The sequence below is a fragment of the Pseudophryne corroboree genome, chromosome 1 (genome assembly GCF_028390025.1).
Source record: "Pseudophryne corroboree isolate aPseCor3 chromosome 1, aPseCor3.hap2, whole genome shotgun sequence".
NCBI lineage: Eukaryota > Metazoa > Chordata > Amphibia > Anura > Myobatrachidae > Pseudophryne > Pseudophryne corroboree.
This window is the reverse complement of record NC_086444.1, coordinates 300,208,056-300,227,114: the sequence shown is the minus strand read 5'-3', so window position 1 is coordinate 300,227,114 and position 19,059 is coordinate 300,208,056. Positions and strand designations below refer to the sequence as shown.

General features: G+C 46.5%; 1 protein-coding gene across 1 annotated transcript in view; it reads right to left on the bottom strand.

Annotated features, from left to right (window-relative positions):
• Positions 1–3,037: 3,037 nt before the first annotated feature.
• Positions 3,038–19,059, bottom strand: part of PPP1CC (protein phosphatase 1 catalytic subunit gamma) — a 102,432-nt gene continuing 86,410 nt past the window's right edge. The window contains exons 5-7 of the mRNA XM_063964396.1: positions 6,803–7,026; positions 5,547–5,681; positions 3,038–4,039 (exon numbers count right to left, since the gene is read on the bottom strand). Of these exons, the coding sequence (XP_063820466.1) occupies positions 3,950–4,039; positions 5,547–5,681; positions 6,803–7,026 (449 nt within the window). The 3' untranslated portion in view covers positions 3,038–3,949. The remainder of the gene's footprint in view (positions 4,040–5,546; positions 5,682–6,802; positions 7,027–19,059) is intronic.

Sequence of the window (19,059 nt, the reverse complement as noted above, 5' to 3'; positions counted from 1 at the left end):
GCATGAGGAGCAATGGCGCACAGCTGCAGTGCTGTGCGCTACCTTGGAGAAGACAGAAGTCTTCAGCCGCCGATTTTCCGGACCACCTTCTTGTTTCTGGCTCTGTAAGGGGGACGGCGGCGCGGCTCCGGGAACGGACGACGAGGTCGGGTCCTGTGTTCGATCCCTCTGGAGCTAATGGTGTCCAGTAGCCTAAGAAGCCCAAGCTACCACCACTTAGGTAGGTTCGCTTCTTCTCCCCTTAGTCCCTCGTTGCAGTGAGCCTGTTGCCAGCAGGTCTCACTGAAAATAAAAAAAACCTAAACTATACTTTCTTCTAGGAGCTCAGGAGAGCCCCTAGTGTGCATCCAGCTCAGCCGGGCACAGAAATCTGAGGCTTGGAGGAGGGTCATAGGGGGAGGAGCCAGTGCACACCAGATAGTCCTAAATCTTTCTTTAGATGTGCCCAGTCTCCTGCGGAGCAGTCTATTCCCCATGGTCCTTACGGAGTCCCCAACATCCACTAGGACGTCAGAGAAAATGTATTAGCTCCCGCCAGCAAAGTGAGGCGGAATGAAATGGACGAAATTGCTGTCGAAAAGCACTGTTGTCGAATCGACATTCTTCAATTGAATATACTTTTGTCGAAAAGCCGCATTTTGACCATTGCAGACATGTCGAATTTTGAAAATGTCGATTTGCAAAAAGTCGAATCTGAAACGGCAGGTATTTTGACGAAAAGTACTGTATTGCATTGACGAATCCAATTAGACATGTTTTTTTTTGACGAAAATGTCCCGTTTTTCGACTTTCGCGTCAATTCGACCGCAATTGCATATACCCCTTAATCTTTTACCTTGATCAATACCGGGAATAACTTTATTTCAACCAATAACGCATTTAGCATATTTTAAGTGTGGTCAAATGCATAGTGTTTCTCTGGGAATCTCAATTACCACCCTCTCTTGCATCCATCACTGAAGCAATATGGTTTACTTACCAGATGGAACATATTTCCACTATTAAAGCAATGCTGGGCTCTTCTGTTGGCAGAAGTGGCCAAGCCACATCTTGGTAGATAAATTTCAAGTTTCACTTTCTAGTCAACACTAGTATCGCTATAAACAAAGCTAAAGAATTAGACCACACAGATATCAATCTATTTTTTCCCCCCACTAAACAGAACAGACGTGTCACAGAAAACATACATATCTGAAGTGCTTTGTACCAATAATGATAACGTATACAAACTTGAATTGAAATCGCACATGGAAAGACATTAACTGCTAGGCCAACTGTGCAGATTTTTTCCCCCTGTACAAAAGCCCACTGTTCTGAACCCCCCCCCCCCCAAAAAAAAAAACACTTGAGAAAATACCCCATGTAGAAATCCTGTATTTAGCCCTGATATTTAGACCATGGTTACCTACCCGCCCTATATGGCAACTAGAAAACCTATACAACCGTCAGCTCTGTTGGAAGTTAGGTTTGGAATATTTCACAACAATTCAGGACATCAAGTCCCCACCTATGTTTTTGTTATCCGTAAATAAGGGTCTTAAATCTAGAAGAATAGTCAGTAGAATGCACAACTTGACTTGACTTAAGTTTTGTAGGTCTACTCATGAAGTGGTAAAAAATAAAAAAAAAAAGCAGAGAAGTTGCTTACAGCAACCAATCAACTGCTACATATAGTTTTAGAAAGCACTTGGTAAAAGGGGGCAGATGTATTAACTTGGAGAAGGCATAAGGAAGTGATAAACCAGTGATATGTGCAAGGTGATAAAGGCACCAGCCAATCAGTTCCAATATGTAAATTAACAGTTAGAATCTGATTGGCTGGTGCCTTTATCACCTTGCACATATCACTGGTTTATCACTTCCTTATGCCTTCTCCAGGTTAATACATCTACCCCAAGGTTTCTTAAAAAGCTCCACTCTGTTCCCTGCTTCATGAATAGAACAGTGTTTAAACTATACCAAATATTTGTTGAGCAATCACATGAAGTAAAAACTGATTGAATCAAGACCAAATATTGCAAAGAAGTAACCAGCATAACATCTATAATATTCTCAGAACAGCTGAAGTAGAGCTGGGTACACACCTATACAATCTATGGCCCGATCCCCAGATATCGGGTGAACTGGCTGACAACTGTATAGGTGTGTATGCAGAAAGAGTTAGCCAATAAACGGCTTATAAACACTGCTGCAATGGTTGTGATCAGGAAATCACATCTTCTGAGTGGTTTAATAGTTCTTCAGATCCCATAGAGGAGCTGCTCACCGCCTCACAGGGAATCACGCTGAAAACACACTGCTCACCTGATCAGTAGTGTGAAACCCGATCAGTCGAGTGGTTGTAAGTGTGTACCCAGCTTTAAAGCTCATTGACAGGCCAGTAACAAATTGTGCCTTAAGAAATCTCTCAAATCAGCACCACAGTCCCCAAACTTGTGCCATGAGAGTAGCAGAGGGTGGGGGAATTCATGATTGCTTATGTATGTTTTTGCTTTTTAAATCCACTAGGTGGTAGAGGCAAATCTGTTCATGGAGATGGACTCCATTTATCAGTATTCGATCCCGTGGATTCAGTTCGCAGAAACCATTTTTTAGCCAGAATACAGCCTGTGAATCTAGAGTAGGCCCAAGAATTGCATGTTTAGTTATTACCACGTCATCATTGGTTCCATAGCACAGTGGCTCTCAAACTGTGTGGCGTGGCACCCTGGGGTGCCTTAGGACACTTGCCCTGGGTAGGTGGTCCAGGACCAATTCAAATTATTTATGATCAATGTAATAGGCAAAAACAGTGGTGGTGCCTGTCACAAACTATGTGGACAAACAGAAGCAAGTCTTATCCACCACACAAATGAACCTGAGAAGGACATATAAACACAGTTTACTTAATATAAATGTAATATTTCTTGCATAAAATGTCTGCCCACCAGTTAGCAGACAACAGGGAAACACTAATAGCTGTTGGAGAGATCATGAGAGAAGAATGGGAACTCAAACCTTTCATATTTCAGCAACAAAGTGAACAAGTAAACTCATGTGACCCAAACAAAGTTCTTTATTAAGAAATAAAAAAGGCTGGTAAACATTAAGTGACAACTTTGGCATGTCCTAATTCTGATATTTTAACGAGTGATAATTTTGCCTTTGAGGCCATTTTAAAAACCAGTCACTATTATGTAATGCCATTGTGAAGTGCATTGGTATGTCTTAACCATTCTTGCATTACTTCTCTGCTACCATGCAAAAACCACAGATGCAAATCCAACTTCTTTGCTGTGGAAGACATGAGCAATACACGGATACAGATACAAGTTTCAGGAAATAGAACACTTAAAATGATGGCTTTAATTTCAGTTAAAGAATACAGTACGGGGAGGGGAAAAAAAAAAAAAAGTGCTTTAATTAAATATACATCAAACCAGTGATGCTGGCAAAGTCTAAGGAGATTTTTTGAATATTGATAATAATGGCTATACAAGTGTAGACATGACATTAAAAGAAAATCCCTTTAAAACAAGTTTTAAAAAAAATGATAATGTTCACAGTGGTTTGTATAAACAATATGCAGAATATAGCAGTGACATTCCTAGTCTCACCAGCCCATGAGTGTCCTTATTTAAGTACTAAAGTATGAAACGAGCATTTACAGTTCATGTGAATTGTACAAAGCTACATGGGGGAGAGAAGAAAAAAAAAAAAAAGATTTGGAGTGTACAATAACACTGGCATAAAAGGAAACAATTTAGGAGCAAAAATAATGGTGTGGTTTCCGAATAAAAAGGAGTGAAGACCGAAAATGTGAGCGATGTAGCAAATACAATTCAGAAGAAAAATAAAAAATTGAGCCACTATCAAGATGGATGAAGCGAGAACCAGTACACATTACACAATTTAAAATAAAAAAAGTGATTATATACTATAATACAAGTCTAAACTGACTAAAAGGGGCTCATTTTTTTGCCTGCTTTGTGATCATGCCTCGTGGAGGTGTTACGGGTCTGCTTGCATTGGGCTTCTTTTTCTCGGCAGGTTTTAGAATCTGACAACAAAAAAAAAAAAAATTACTGCAAGAAAGCAATTTATTTTCAAAGTCTACTTCAAATGTACATTTTATAACGTCCGACTCCCTAGTAATAGTAGAAAATACTCGACCAAACTACTCAAACCAATTATGGATTAGTGGCTGCTTCAATTTATTAATCTATTTAAATTTGAGATACAGATGTGTCCTCATACATCTGATGCAGTCATGCCAAACAGCCCCTCTGGTCATGACATGTCGAGGGAGACTCCTCTAGAGTCCGGCGTCTGCAATCTGCTGAAAATGCGTCTTTGTCGCAACAGTGTGACTAGAACACACAAGGAGACTGCTGATTATATGACGCTTGCATGTCCGTGTGCGACTTAGTCTATGAATCTGTACACAAAGTGTTATGACGTAGCTGTAATTAAAAATAATCCCAACAGTGGCGTTTCATGGGACCTGGCAGCTCACTCACACCAGTTATCTTGCGCTGCATTGCGTATTGAAGCTGGATGTATGAAGACACATCTAACGTTAATATAGGCATTTCAACATACATAATATTGGGGCAGATGTATTACGCCAGGAGAAATGATAAAGCAGTGATAATGCACCAGCCTATCCGCTCCAATACGTAAATTGACAGTTAGGAGCCGATTGGCTGATGCATTGTCACTTTCCACTTATCACTTCTCCAGGCTTAATACATCTGCCCCATTTTGCATGAAGTAATTCAGACACATGAAGCCATAAATCGTTCACCAAGCGGACAATATTGTGGAAAACAAACACATTTGATGATCTCTATGGGGTATATTCAATTAAGGTCGAAACTGCCATCTTCTCGAAAAGACGGCAGTTTTCGACTTTCAGGTTGGAAGGGTTTCCGACCTATTCAGTCCCCAGCTTTTTTATTCTACAAGTCGGGGAATTCCACTTGTCGAATAGTACGGTATAGCTGCAGATTCACGTGCTTCTGAGGGAAACGGGGCCAAATTCGACAGGTTTTGGCCCCGTTTCCGACCGTCTCAGTTCGACTTAAAAAAAAAAAAAAAAGTGTCGAACTGAGATTAGGGACCTGAGGAGGAGAGGGGGGAGAGCCACGGGCAGACAGGGGAGAGCAGTGCTACAGCGCAGCGCTGCAGGAGCATGTGGCACAGCCGCCGCTCACGGCAGCATCCACCCGGGCTCCAGCAAGTGAGGTCCCGCTTGCTGGAGCCGGGTGGACGCTGACGTGAGGTCTGGCAGCTGTGCCACATCCTCCTGCAGCGCTGCTGTCCCCCCGTCTGCCCGTGGCTCTACCCCCTCTCTGGTCCCTCATCTCAATTCGACTTTTAAAGTCGCATTGAGTAGCCCTTGTCGGATCCATTCCGACAAATGGATGTCGGAATGGATCAGACTTCAGTTGAATATACCCCTATATCTCTAGGAGATATTTTCTCCATCTGTCTTAAATGCCGATAAAACTTGTCAAAACTTATGCTTGGAAAAACTGACTGACTACCAGGATTAGTTACTATACCTGAAAAGAGCACATTAATGTTTCATCTACACTCATCATTGCTCCAGCATTGTCAAACTCTCCACAATAGTTTGGAGCAGAGAAAAGGGTTACCAATTGTCGCTTGGCAAAAAACTCATAACCATCTTCAACCACCTACAAGAAATATGAAAACCATTAGTGAGCGTTGTTCATAAGCAGTAAAGTGTACATTAAGCCCAGGTATATTATGTCTATCAGCAGAAAACAGTTGCACATTTTTAGACGCTATACAGAGTCATATGTAACCTCTTCACGAGTGAAATATGTACAGCACAAGTGCAAATTTCCCCACATGCATGTTGAAAACTGCACAGTAGGGCCGGCTCGATTCTCATGTCTACACCAACTTCATAGTCAAGTGTAATTGTCTTCTTGTGTGTGATTTCTATTGTGTATGATAAATGATGCAAAAGTCTAAATCTTTCCAGATTTGCTGATAAACTAGATATTGTACACAGAGCAGGCATAAAGATGTTGATTGCAGACACCAGCAACTTAGCCAGAACAGCAAAATAGATATGAGGAGAATGCCAATAAGGGGGCGAGCGCAACGAAGCCCCTTGTGGGCTTGCTGTGCTCACCATGCTGCGGGCTCAGTGGCTCGTTTTGCTTGCCACAGGTTCTATTCCCACTCTATAGGGGTAGTGGACACCCACGAGTGGGAATAGTCCTGGGCCCCATGCCGGCATTCTGGCGGCCGGGGTACCAGTGTCTGTATGCCGACTGCCGGGATCATAACTACATCCCTTTTCAGGCATCGTCCAAGAACTTGAGCTTGTGGTGCTCATCTCCATCATGGCAACGCATCTGTCCATAAGTCCAGGAGGAGAGTGGTGGATTTTCTAGCCCATGAACACATCCAGGAGGTTGATCAGCCGCCGTACAGTCCAGATCTGGCACCCCCGAGACTTGAGTTCCCACAAATGAAGCGCAAAATGTGTGGGATTCGTTTTGAGTCACTTGAAGCTGCAACAGAGACCTTCAGCCAGCATGTCAAAGACATACCTGCTTCGGACTGGTCCAGCTGCTTCACCAACATACTCACACATCAATGATCAATACAGTGGAATAGTTTAAGACCATAACACAGCCAGTAGGTCAGCAGAGAGAAAAAAAAACCAGAAACTTTCCACACAACATCTGTGGTAAGCAAGTAAACCAGTTTCCACCCACAACGCACAGAAACTTCAACATATCAGTTTATCAATGCACAGAAATGGACAAGTGTAATATACCTGATGAGCTCGACAGATGAGATCCAAGTCGTGTTTATGAAGGAACTTTGCCACAACTTCTGCACCAAAGGTGAAGGATACACCTCTGTCATTTTCACCCCAACCTAGAACATCCTTATCAGGGTCTGACCAAAGCAAGTCACACAAAAGACCCTGGTCTGGTACATCAGTGGGACGCATGATTCTCCTGATTTGTTCCATTGATTGAAGGTCTGGAGATAAACCTGTACAAAGAACCACTGTTCAATCTCTATATGTGATAGTCCCCCTTTACATGCATAATTAAGATGAAACCACCTATGTGGGGTAGTGGAACAAGTGTTTGACTTAATAAATGTACACCCCCCCACCCCTGCCTTGTGTACCGACAAATATCAATGTTAGAGAATTAGAGAAGGGAGACAAGGATTCTAAGCTTCTCCACACCAACAGCATAAAAAACAGAAAAAAAGAAAAAAAAAGAAGGACTACTAATTTGTTCATAGGCATCTTCCCATAAGAGAACAGGTGAGCACCGAGCACCTTGAAGCATACTTCACTGACTGTACAGGTGTCAAGACTGAATCAGACATTTTACAATGTGCATTGCAAATTAACTTTAGACAGGGATATTCATGATTCTTTACTTTCAACAGGTTTGTAAGCAGTTTAAAAAATAGTCAATAAATAAGATTTTAAACCTACCGGTAAATCTTTTTCTCCTAGTCCGTAGAGGATGCTGGGGACTCCGTAAGGACCATAGGGGGGTATAGACGGGCTCCACAGGAGACATGGGCACTCTAAAGACTTTAGAATGGGTGTGCACTGGCTCCTCCTCCAGACCTCAGTTAGAGAAACTGTGCCCAGAGGAGACGGACACTACGAGGAAAGGATTTTTGTTAATCTAAGGGCAAGATTCATACCAGCCCACACCATCCACTCCGTATAACCTGGAATATACGCAACCAGTTAACAGTATGAACAAAACAGCATCAGCAAACAACTGATCTTAACTGTAACATAACCCTTATGTAAGCAACAACTATATACAAGTCTTGCAGAAATATGTCCGCACTGGGACGGGCGCCCAGCATCCTCTACGGACTAGGAGAAAAAGATTTACCGGTAGGTTTAAAATCTTATTTTCTCTTACGTCCTAGAGGATGCTGGGGACTCCGTAAGGACCATGGGGATTATACCAAAGCTCCAGACCGGGCGGGAGAGTGCGGATGACTCTGCAGCACCGAATGAGCAAACATGAGGTCCTCATCAGCCAGGGTATCAAACTTGTAGAATTTTGCAAAAGTGTTTGAACCCGACCAAGTAGCTGCTCGGCAAAGCTGTAAAGCCGAGACGCCTCGGGAAGCCGCCCAAGAAGGGCCCACCTTCCTAGTGGAATGGAATTTGGTAACGGCAATCCAGCCGTAGAATGAGCCTGCTGAATCGTGTTACAGATCCAGCGAGCAATAGTCTGCTTAGAAGCCTTGTTGGCTGCATACAGGACAAACAGTGCCTCTGTTTTCCTAACCCGAGCCGTCCTGGCTACGTAAATTTTTAAAGCCCTGACTACATCCAGGGACTTGGAATCCTCCAAGTCTCCCGTAGCCACTGGCACCACAATAGGTTGGTTCATATGAAACGATGAAACCACCTTAGGCAAAAATTGAGGACGAGTCCTCAACTCTGCTCTATCCACATGGAAAATCAGATAGGGGCTTTTGTGAGACAATGCTGCCAATTCGGACACCCGCCTTGCAGATGCCAAGGCCAACAACATGACCACCTCTTCCCAGTGACAAATTTTAATTCAACCGTTTGAAGAGGTTCAAACCAGTGAGATTTTAGGAACCGTAACACCACGTTAAGGTCCCATGGTGCCACTGGAGGCACAAAAATAAGAATTTACTTACCGATAATTCTATTTCTCGGAGTCCGTAGTGGATGCTGGGGTTCCTGAAAGGACCATGGGGAATAGCGGCTCCGCAGGAGACAGGGCACAAAAGTAAAGCTTTCCGATCAGGTGGTGTGCACTGGCTCCTCCCCCTATGACCCTCCTCCAAGCCAGTTAGGTACTGTGCCCGGACGAGCGTACACAATAAGGGAGGAATTTTGAATCCCGGGTAAGACTCATACCAGCCACACCAATCACACCGTACAACTTGTGATCTAAACCCAGTTAACAGTATGATAACAGCGGAGCCTCTGAAAAGATGGCTCACAACAATAATAACCCGATTTTTGTAACTATGTACAAGTATTGCAGATAATCCGCACTTGGGATGGGCGCCCAGCATCCACTACGGACTCCGAGAAATAGAATTATCGGTAAGTAAATTCTTATTTTCTCTATCGTCCTAGTGGATGCTGGGGTTCCTGAAAGGACCATGGGGATTATACCAAAGCTCCCAAACGGGCGGGAGAGTGCGGATGACTCTGCAGCACCGAATGAGAGAACTCCAGGTCCTCCTTAGCCAGGGTATCAAATTTGTAGGATTTTACAAACGTGTTTGCCCCTGACTAAATAACCGCTCGGCAAAGTTGTAAAGCCGAGACCCCTCGGGCAGCCGCCCAAGATGAGCCCACCTTCCTTGTGGAATGGGCATTTACATATTTTGGCTGTGGCAGGCCTGCCACAGAATGTGCAAGCTGAATTGTATTACACATCCAACTAGCAATAGTCTGCTTAAAAGCAAGAGCACCCAGTTTGTTGGGTGCATACAGGATAACAGCAAGTCAGTTTTCCTGACTCCAGCCGTCCTGGAACCTATATTTTCAGGGCCCTGACAACATCTAGCAACTTGGAGTCCTCCAAGTCCCTAGTAGGTGCAAGGCACCACAATAAGCTGGTTCAGGTGAAACACTGACACCACCTTAGGGAGAGAACTGGGGACGAGTCCGCAGCTCTGCCCTGTCCGAATGGACAAAAAAATATGGGCTTTTTTGAGAAAAAAAACCCACCAATTTGACACTCGCCTGGTCCAGGCCAGGGCCAAGAACATGGTCACTTTTCATGTGAGATGCTTCAAATCCACAGATTTGACTGGTTTTAAACCAATGTGATTTGAAGAATCCCAGAACTACGTTGAGATCCCACAGTGCCACTGGAGGCACAAAAGAGGGTTGTATATGCAATACTCCCTTGACAAAGTTCTGGACTTCAGGAACTGAAGCCAATTCTTTCTGGAAGAAAATTGACAGGGCCGAAATTTGAACCTTAATGGACCCCAATTTGAGGCCCATAGACACTCCTGTTTGCAGGAAATGCAGGAATCGACCGAGTTGAAATTTCTTTGTGGGGCCTTCCTGGCCTCACACCACGCAACATATTTTCGCCACATGTGGTGATAATGTTGTGCGGTCACCTCCTTTCTGGCTTTGACCAGGGTAGGAATGACCTCTTCCGGAATGCCTTTTTCCCTTAGGATCCGGCGTTCCACCGCCATGCCAACAAACGCAGCTGCGGTAAGTCTTGGAACAGACATGGTACTTGCTGAAGCAAGTCCCTTCTTAGCGGCAGAGGCCATAAGACCTCTGTAAACATCTCTTGAAGTTCCGGGTACCAAGTCCTTCTTGGCCAATCCGGAGCCATGAGTATAGTTCTTACTCCTCTACGTCTTATAATTCTCAGCACCTTAGGTATGAGAAGCAGAGGAGGGAACACATACACCGACTGGTACACCCACGGTGTTACCAGAACGTCCACAGCTATTGCCTGAGGGTCTCTTGACCTGGCGCAATACCTGTCCCGTTTTTTGTTCAGACGGGACGCCATCATGTCCACCTTTGGTATTTCCCAACGGTTTACAATCATGTGGAAAAAACTTCCCGATGAAGTTTCCACTCTCCCGGGTGGAGGTCGTGCCTGCTGAGGAAGTCTGCTTCCCAGTTTCCATTCCCGGGATGAAACACTGCTGACAGTGCTATCACATGATTTTCCGCCCAGCGAAAAGTCCTTGCAGTTTTTGCCATTGCCCTCCTGCTTCTTGTGTCGCCCTGTCTGTTTACGTGGGCGACTGCCGTGATGTTTTTCCCACTGGATCAATACCGGCTGACCTTGAAGCAGAGGTCTTGCTAAGCTTAGAGCATTATAAATTTACCCTTAGCTCCAGTATATTTATGTGGAGAAAAGTCTCCAGACTTGATCACACTCCCTGGAAATTTTTTCCTTGTGTGACTGCTCCCCAGCCTCTCGGGCTGGGCTCCGTGGTCACCAGCATCCAATCCTGAATGCCGAATCTGCGGCCCTCTAGAAGATGAGCACTCTATAACCACCACAGGAGAGACACCCTTGTCCTTGGATATAGGGTTATCCGCTGATGCATCTGAAGATGCGATCCGGACCATTTGTCCAGCAGATCCCACTGAAAAGTTCTTGCGTGAAATCTGCCGAATGGAATTGCTTCGTAGGAAGCCACCATTTTCTACCAGGACCCTTGTGCAATGATGCACTGTTTTTAGGAGGTTCCTGACTAGCTCGGATAACTCCCTGGCTTTCTCTTTCGGGAGAAACACCTTTTTCTGGACTGTGTCCAGAATCATCCCTAGGCACAGCAGACGTGTCGTCGGGATCAGCTGCGATTTTGGAATATTTAGAATCCACCCGTGCTGTTGTAGCAGTATCCGAGATAGTGCTACTCCTACCTCCAACTGTTCCCTGGACTATGCCCTTATCAGGAGATCGTCCAAGGGATAATTAAGACGCCTTTTCTTCGAAGAAGAATCATCATTTCGGCCATTACCTTAGTAAAGACCCGGGGTGCCGTGGACAATCCAAACGGCAGCGTCTGAAACTGATAGTGACAGTTCTGCACCACGAACCTGAGGTACCCTTAGTGAGAAGGGCAAATTTGGGACATAGAGGTAAGCATCCCTGATGTCCCGGGACACTATATAGTCCCCTTCTTCCTGTTCGTTATCACTGCTCTGAGTGACTCCATCTTGATTTGAACCTTTGTAAGTGTTCAAAAAATTTTTAGATTTAGAATAAGTCTCACCTAGCCTTCTGGCTTCAGTACCACAATATAGTGTGGAATAATACCCCTTTTCTTGTAGTAGGAGGGGTAATTTAATTATCACCTGCTGGGAATACAGCTTGTGAATTTTTTCCCATACTGCCTCCTTGTCGGAGGGAGACCTTGGTAAAGCAGACTTCAGGAGCCTGCGAAGGGGAAACGTCTCGACATTCCAATCTGTACCCCTGGGATACTACTTGTAGGATCCAGGGGTCCTGTACGGTCTCAGCGCCATGCTGAGAACTTGTCAGAAGCGGTGGAACGCTTCTGTTCCTGGGAATGGGCTGCCTGCTGCAGTCTTCTTCCCTTTCCTCTATCCCTGGGCAGATATGATCTTATAGGGACGAAAGGACTGAGGCTGAAAAGACGGTGTCTTTTTCTGCAGAGATGTGACTTAGGGTAAAAACGGTGGATTTTCCAGCAGTTGCCGTGGCCACCAGGTCCGATCCCAAATAACTCCTCTTCCTTTATACGGCAATACACCTTTGTGCCGTTTGGAATCTGCATCACCTGACCACTGTCGTGTCCATAACATCTTCTGGCAGTTATGGACATCGCATTTACTCTTGATGCCAGAGTGCAAATATCCCTCTGTGCATCTCGCATATATAGAAATGCATCCTTTAAATGCTCTATAGTCAATAAAATACTGTCCCTGTCAAGGGTATCAATATTTTTAGTCAGGGAATCCGACCAAGCCACCCCAGCTCTGCACATCCAGGCTGAGGCGATCGCTGGTCGCAGTATAACACCAGTATGTGTGTATATAGTTTTTATGATATTTTCCAGCCTCCTGTCAGCTGGTCCTTGAGGACGGCCCTATCTATAGACGGTACCGCCACTTGTTTTGATAAGCGTGTGAGCGCCTTATCCACCCTAAGGGGTGTTTCCCAACTCGCCCTAACTTCTGGCGGGAAAGGGTATACCGCCCATAATTTTCTATCGGGGGGAACCCACGCATCATCACACACTTTATTTAATTTATCTGATTCAGGAAAAACTATGGTAGTTTTTTCACATCCCACATAATACCCTCTTTTGTGGTACTTGTAGTATCAGAAATATGTAACACCTCCTTCATTGCCTTTAACGTGTGGCCCTAATAAGGAATACGTTTGTTTATTCACCGTCGACACTGGATTCAGTGTCCCTGTCTGTGTCTGTGTCGACCGACTAAAGTAAACGGGCGTTTTAAAACCCCTGACGGTGTTTTTGAGACGTCTGGACCGGTACTAATTGTTTGTCGGCCGTCTCATGTCGTCAACCGACCTTGCAGCGTGTTGACATTATCACGTAATTCCCTAAATAAGCCATCCATTCCGGTGTCGACTCCCTAGAGAGTGACATCACCATTACAGGCAATTGCTCCGCCTCCTCACCAACATCGTCCTCCTACATGTCGACACACACGTACCGACACACAGCACACACACAGGGAATGCTCTGATAGAGGACAGGACCCACTAGCCCTTTGGAGAGACAGAGGGAGAGTTTGCCAGCACACACCAAAACGCTATAATTATATAGGGACAACCTTATATAAGTGTTTTCCCTTATAGCATCTTTTTTATATATTTCTAACGCCAAATTAGTGCCCCCCCTCTCTGTTTTAACCCTGTTTCTGTAGTGCAGTGCAGGGGAGAGCCTGGGAGCCTTCCCTCCAGCCTTTCTGTGAGGGAAAATGGCGCTGTGTGCTGAGGAGATAGGCCCCGCCCCTTTTTCGGCGGCCTCGTCTCCCGCTCTTAACGGATTCTGGCAGGGGTTAAATATCTCCATATAGCCTCCGGAGGCTATATGTGAGGTATTTTTAGCCAAAATAGGTTTTCATTTGCCTCCCAGGGCGCCCCCCTCCCAGCGCCCTGCACCCTCAGTGACTGCCGTGTGAAGTGTGCTGAGAGGAAAATGGCGCACAGCTGCAGTGCTGTGCGCTACCTTTAGAAGACTGAGGAGTCTTCTGCCGCCGATTCTGGACCTCTTCTTATTTCAGCATCTGCAAGGGGGCCGGCGGCAAGGCTCCGGTGACCATCCAGGCTGTACCTGTGATCGTCCCTCTGGAGCTGATGTCCAGTAGCCAAGAAGCCAATCCATCCTGCACGCAGGTGAGTTCACTTCTTCTCCCCTAAGTCCCTCGTTGCAGTGATCCTGTTGCCAGCAGGACTCACTGTAAAATAAAAAACCTAAGCTAAACTTTTCTAAGCAGCTCTTTAGGAGAGCCACCTAGATTGCACCCTTCTCGGCCGGGCACAAAAATCTAACTGGCTTGGAGGAGGGTCATAGGGGGAGGAGCCAGTGCGCACCACCTGATCGGAAAGCTTTACTTTTGTGCCCTGTCTCCTGCGGAGCCGCTATTCCCCATGGTCCTTTCAGGAACCCCAGCATCCACTAGGACGATAGAGAAAGGGGGCTGGATGTGCAGCACTCCCTTTACAAAAGTCTGGACTTCTGGGAGAGAAGCCAATTCCTTCTGAAAGAATATAGGTAGGGCCGAAATCTTTACCTTAATGGAGCCTAACTTCAGGCCCATATCCACTCCTGTCTGTAGAAAGTGGAGAAAACGGCCCAGGTGGAAGTCTTCCGTAGGAGCATTCTTGGCTTCACACCAAGATACTTAACTCCTCCAGATACGGTGATAATGTTTCGCCGTCACCTCCTTCCTATCCCTTATCTGAGTAGGGATGACTTCCTCCGGAATACCTTTCCCAGCTAGGAGTCTTTTCAACCGCCATGCTGTCAAACGTAACCGCGTTAAGTTTTGGAACACACAGGGCCCCTGCTGCAATAGGTCCTCCCTGAGAGGAAGAGGCCATGGATCTTCTGTGACCATCTCCTGAAGATCCGAATACCAGGCCCTTCGAGGCCAATCTGGAACAATGAGTATTGTCTGCACTCTTTCGTCTTATGATTCTCAATATTTTTGAGATGAGAGGAAGAGGAGGGAACACAGACAGACTGAAACACCCATGGTGTCACCAGGGCGTCTACTGCTACTGCCTGAGGGTCCCTTGACCTGGCACAATACCTCCGAAGCTTCTTGTTGAGGCGTGACGCCATCATGTCTATTTGAGGAAGTCCCCAAAGACCAGTTATCTCTGCAAAAACTTCCTGATGAAGTCCCCACTCTCCTGGATGGAGATCGTGTCTGCTGAGGAAGTCTGCTTCCCAGTTGTCAACTCCCGGAATGAAGACTGTGGTTGACAGAGCGCTTACGTGATTTTCCACCCAGCGAAGAATCCTGGTGGCTTCCGCCATTGCAACTCTGCTCCTTGTCCCGCCTTGGCGGTTTACATGAGCCACGGCTGTGACGTTGTCTGATTGAATCAGAACCGGTAGGTCGCGAAGAAGATTCTCCGCTTGTCGTAGGCAGTTGTATATGGCCCTTAATTCCAGTATATGGATATGTAGACAAGCCTCCTGGCTTGACCATAGGCCCTGAAAGTTTCTTCCTAGTGTGACTGCTCCCCATCCTCGGAGGCTCGCGTCCGTGGTCACCAGAACCCAGTCTTGAATGCCGAACCTGCGACCCTCTAGAAGGCGAGTACTCTGCAGCCACCACAGGAGACACACCCTGGCCCTGGGGGACAGACTTATTTTCTGATGAATTTGAAGATGGGACCCGGACCACTTGTCCAGAAGGTCCCACTGAAATGTCCTTGCAAGAAACCTGCCGAAGGGGATGGCCTCGTAGGTCGCCACCATTTTTCCCAGTACTCGAGTGCATTGATGGACTGACACTCTTGTCGGTTTTAACAGGTCTCTGACCATGTTCTGGAGTTCCTGGGCTTTTTCCATTGGGAGAAAAACCCTCTTTTGTTCCGTGTCCAGAATCATGCCTAAGAAAGATAGCCGAGTCGTTGGAACCAACTGTGACTTTGGTAGAATTAGAACTCAAGCCATGTTGCTGCAGCACTCTCAGGGAGAGCGACACGCTTTTCAGCAACTGATCTCTCGATCTCGCTTTTATCAGGAGATCGTCCAAGTACGGGATAATTGTGACTCCCTGCCTGCGCAGGAGCACCATCATTTCCACCATTACCTTGGTGAAAATCCTCAGGGCCGTGGAAAGCCCAAAAGGCAACATCTGAAACTGGTAATGACAGTCCTGTACAGCGAATCTGAGGTACGCCTGATGAGGGGGATATATGGGGACATGAAGGTATGCATCCTTTATGTCCAGTGACACCATAAAATCCCCCCCTTCCAGTCTGGAGATAACTGCCTGGAGCGATTCCATCTTGAATTTGAACTTTCAAGTACAGGTTTAGGGATTTTAGATTTAGAATGGGCCTGACCGAGCCATCCGATTTCGGGACCACAAACAGGGTTGAATAGTACCCCTTCCTCTGTTGAACTAGGGGAATCTCGAAAACCACTACTTGACAGTTTTTGAATTGCAGCTAAAACAATCTCCCTTTCTGGGGAAGAAGCTGGTAAAGCCGATTTGAAAAACCGGCGAGGAGGCACGTCTTCGAATTCCAGCTTGTATCCCTGGGATACAATTTCCATTGCCCAAGGATCCACGTCTGACTGAACCCAGTCGTTACTGAAGAGTCGAAGACGTGCCCCCACCGGCGCGGACTCCCTCAGTGGAGCCCCAGCGTCATGCGGTGGATTTAGTAGAAGCCAGGGAGGACTTCTGCTCCTGGGAACTAGCCGTAGCAGGCATTCTTTTCCCTCTACCCTTACCTCTGGCGAGGAAGGAAGAGCCCCGACCTCTTCTGGACTTATGCGGCCGAAAGGACTGCATCCGATATTGAGGTGTTTTCTTTTGCTGTGGGGGAACACAAAGTAAAAAAAATAAGAATTTACTTACCGATAATTCTATTTCTCATAGTCCGTAGTGGATGCTGGGGACTCCGTAAGGACCATGGGGAATAGCGGCTCCGCAGGAGACTGGGCACATCTAAAGAAAGCTTTAGGACTATCTAATGTGCACTGGCTCCTCCCCCTATGACCCTCCTCCAAGCCTCAGTTAGGATACTGTGCCCGGACGAGCGTACACAATAAGGAAGGATTTTGAATCCCGGGTAAGACTCATATCAGCCACACCAATCACACCGTATAACCTGTGATCTGAACCCAGTTAACAGCATGATAACAGAGGAGCCTCTGAAAGATGGCTCACAACAATAATAACCCGATTTTTGTAACAATAACTATGTACAAGTATTGCAGACAATCCGCACTTGGGATGGGCGCCCAGCATCCACTACGGACTATGAGAAATAGAATTATCGGTAAGTAAATTCTTATTTTCTCTAACGTCCTAAGTGGATGCTGGGGACTCCGTAAGGACCATGGGGATTATACCAAAGCTCCCAAACGGGCGGGAGAGTGCGGATGACTCTGCAGCACCAAATGAGAGAACTCCAGGTCCTCCTCAGCCAGGATATCAATTTTGTAGAATTTTACAAACGTATTAGCTCCTGACCAAGTAGCTGCTCGGCAAAGTTGTAAAGCCGAGACCCCTCGGGCAGCCGCCCAAGATGAGCCCACCTTCCTTGTGGAGTGGGCATTTACAGATTTTTGGCTGTGGCAGGCCTGCCACAGAATGTGCAAGCTGAATTGTACTACAAATCCAACGAACAATAGTCTGCTTAGAAGCAGGAGCACCCAGCTAGTTGGGTGCATACAGGATAAACAGCGAGTCAGATTTCCAGACTCCAGCCGTCCTGGAAACATTTTCAGGGCACTGACAACGTCTAGCAACTTGGAGGCCTCCAAGTCCCTAGTAGCCGCAGGCACCACCAATAGGTTGGTTCAGGTGAAACGCTGAAACCACCTTGGGGAGAAACTGAGGACGAGTCCTCAATTCCGCCCTGTCCGAATGGAAAATCAGATAAGGGCTTTTTCAGGATAAAGCCGCCAATTCTGACACGCGCCTGGCCCAGGCCAGGGCCAACAACATGACCACTTTCCATGTGAGATATTTTAACTCCACAGATTTAAGTGGTTCAAACCAATGTGACTTTTGGAACCCAAAACTACATTGAGATCCCAAAGTGCCACTGGAGGCACAAAAGGAGGCTGTATATGCAGTACCCCTTTTACAAACGTCTGAACTTCAGGGACTGAAGCTAGTTCTTTTTGGAAGAAAATTGACAGGGCCGAAATTTGAACCTTAATGGACCCCAATTTCAGGCCCATAGACTCCTGTTTGCAGGAAATGTAGGAATCGACCCAGTTGAATTTCCTCCGTCGGGCCTTACTGGCCTCGCACCACGCAACATATTTTCGCCACTTGCGGTGATAATGTTTTTGCGGTTACATCCTTCCTGGCTTTGATCAGGATAGGGATGACTTCATCCGAAATGCCTTTTTTCCTTCAAAATCCGGCGTTCAACCGCCATGCCGTCAAACGCAGCCGCGGTAAGTCTTGGAACAGACAGGGTCCTTGCTGGAGCAGGTCCCTTCTTAGAGGTAGAGGCCACGGATCCTCCGTGAGCATCTCTTGAAGTTCCGGTTACCAAGTCCTTCTTAGCCAATCCGGAACCACGAATATAGTGCTTACTCCTCTCCATCTTATCAATCTCAGTACCTTGGGTATGAGAGGCAGAGGAGGGAACACATACCATGACTGGTACACCCACGGTGTTACCAGAGCGTCTACAGCTTATTGCCTGAGGGTCCCTGGACCTGGCGCAATACCTGTCGAGTTTTTAATCATGTGGAAGACTTCTGGGTGAAGTCCCCACTCTCCCGGGTGGAGGTCGTGCTGAGGAAGTCTGCTTTCCAGTTGTCCACTCCCGGAATGAATACTGCTGACAGTGCTATCACATGATTTTCCGCCCAGCGAAGAATCCTTGCAGCTTCTGCCATTGCCCTCCTGCTTCTTGTGCCACCCTGTCTGTTTACGTGAGGGACTGCCGTGATGTTGTCCGACTGGATCAACACCGGCTGACCTTGAAGCAGAATCTTGCTAAGCTTAGAGCATTGTAAATGTCCCTTAGCTTCAGGATATTTATGTGAAGTGATGTCTCCAGGCTTGACCATAAGCCCTGGATATTCCTTCCCTGTGTGACTGCTCCCCAGCCTCGCAGGCTGGCATCCGTGGTCACCCGGACCCAGTCCTGAATGCCTAATCTGCGGCCCTCTAGAAGATGAGCACTCTGCAACCACCACAGGAGGGACACCCTTGTCCTTGGTGACAGGGTTATCCGCTGATGCATCTGAAGATGCGACCCGGACCATTTGTCCAGCAGGTCCCACTGGAAAGTTCTTGCGTGGAATCTGCCGAATGGGATTGCTTCGTAGGAAGCCACCATTTTA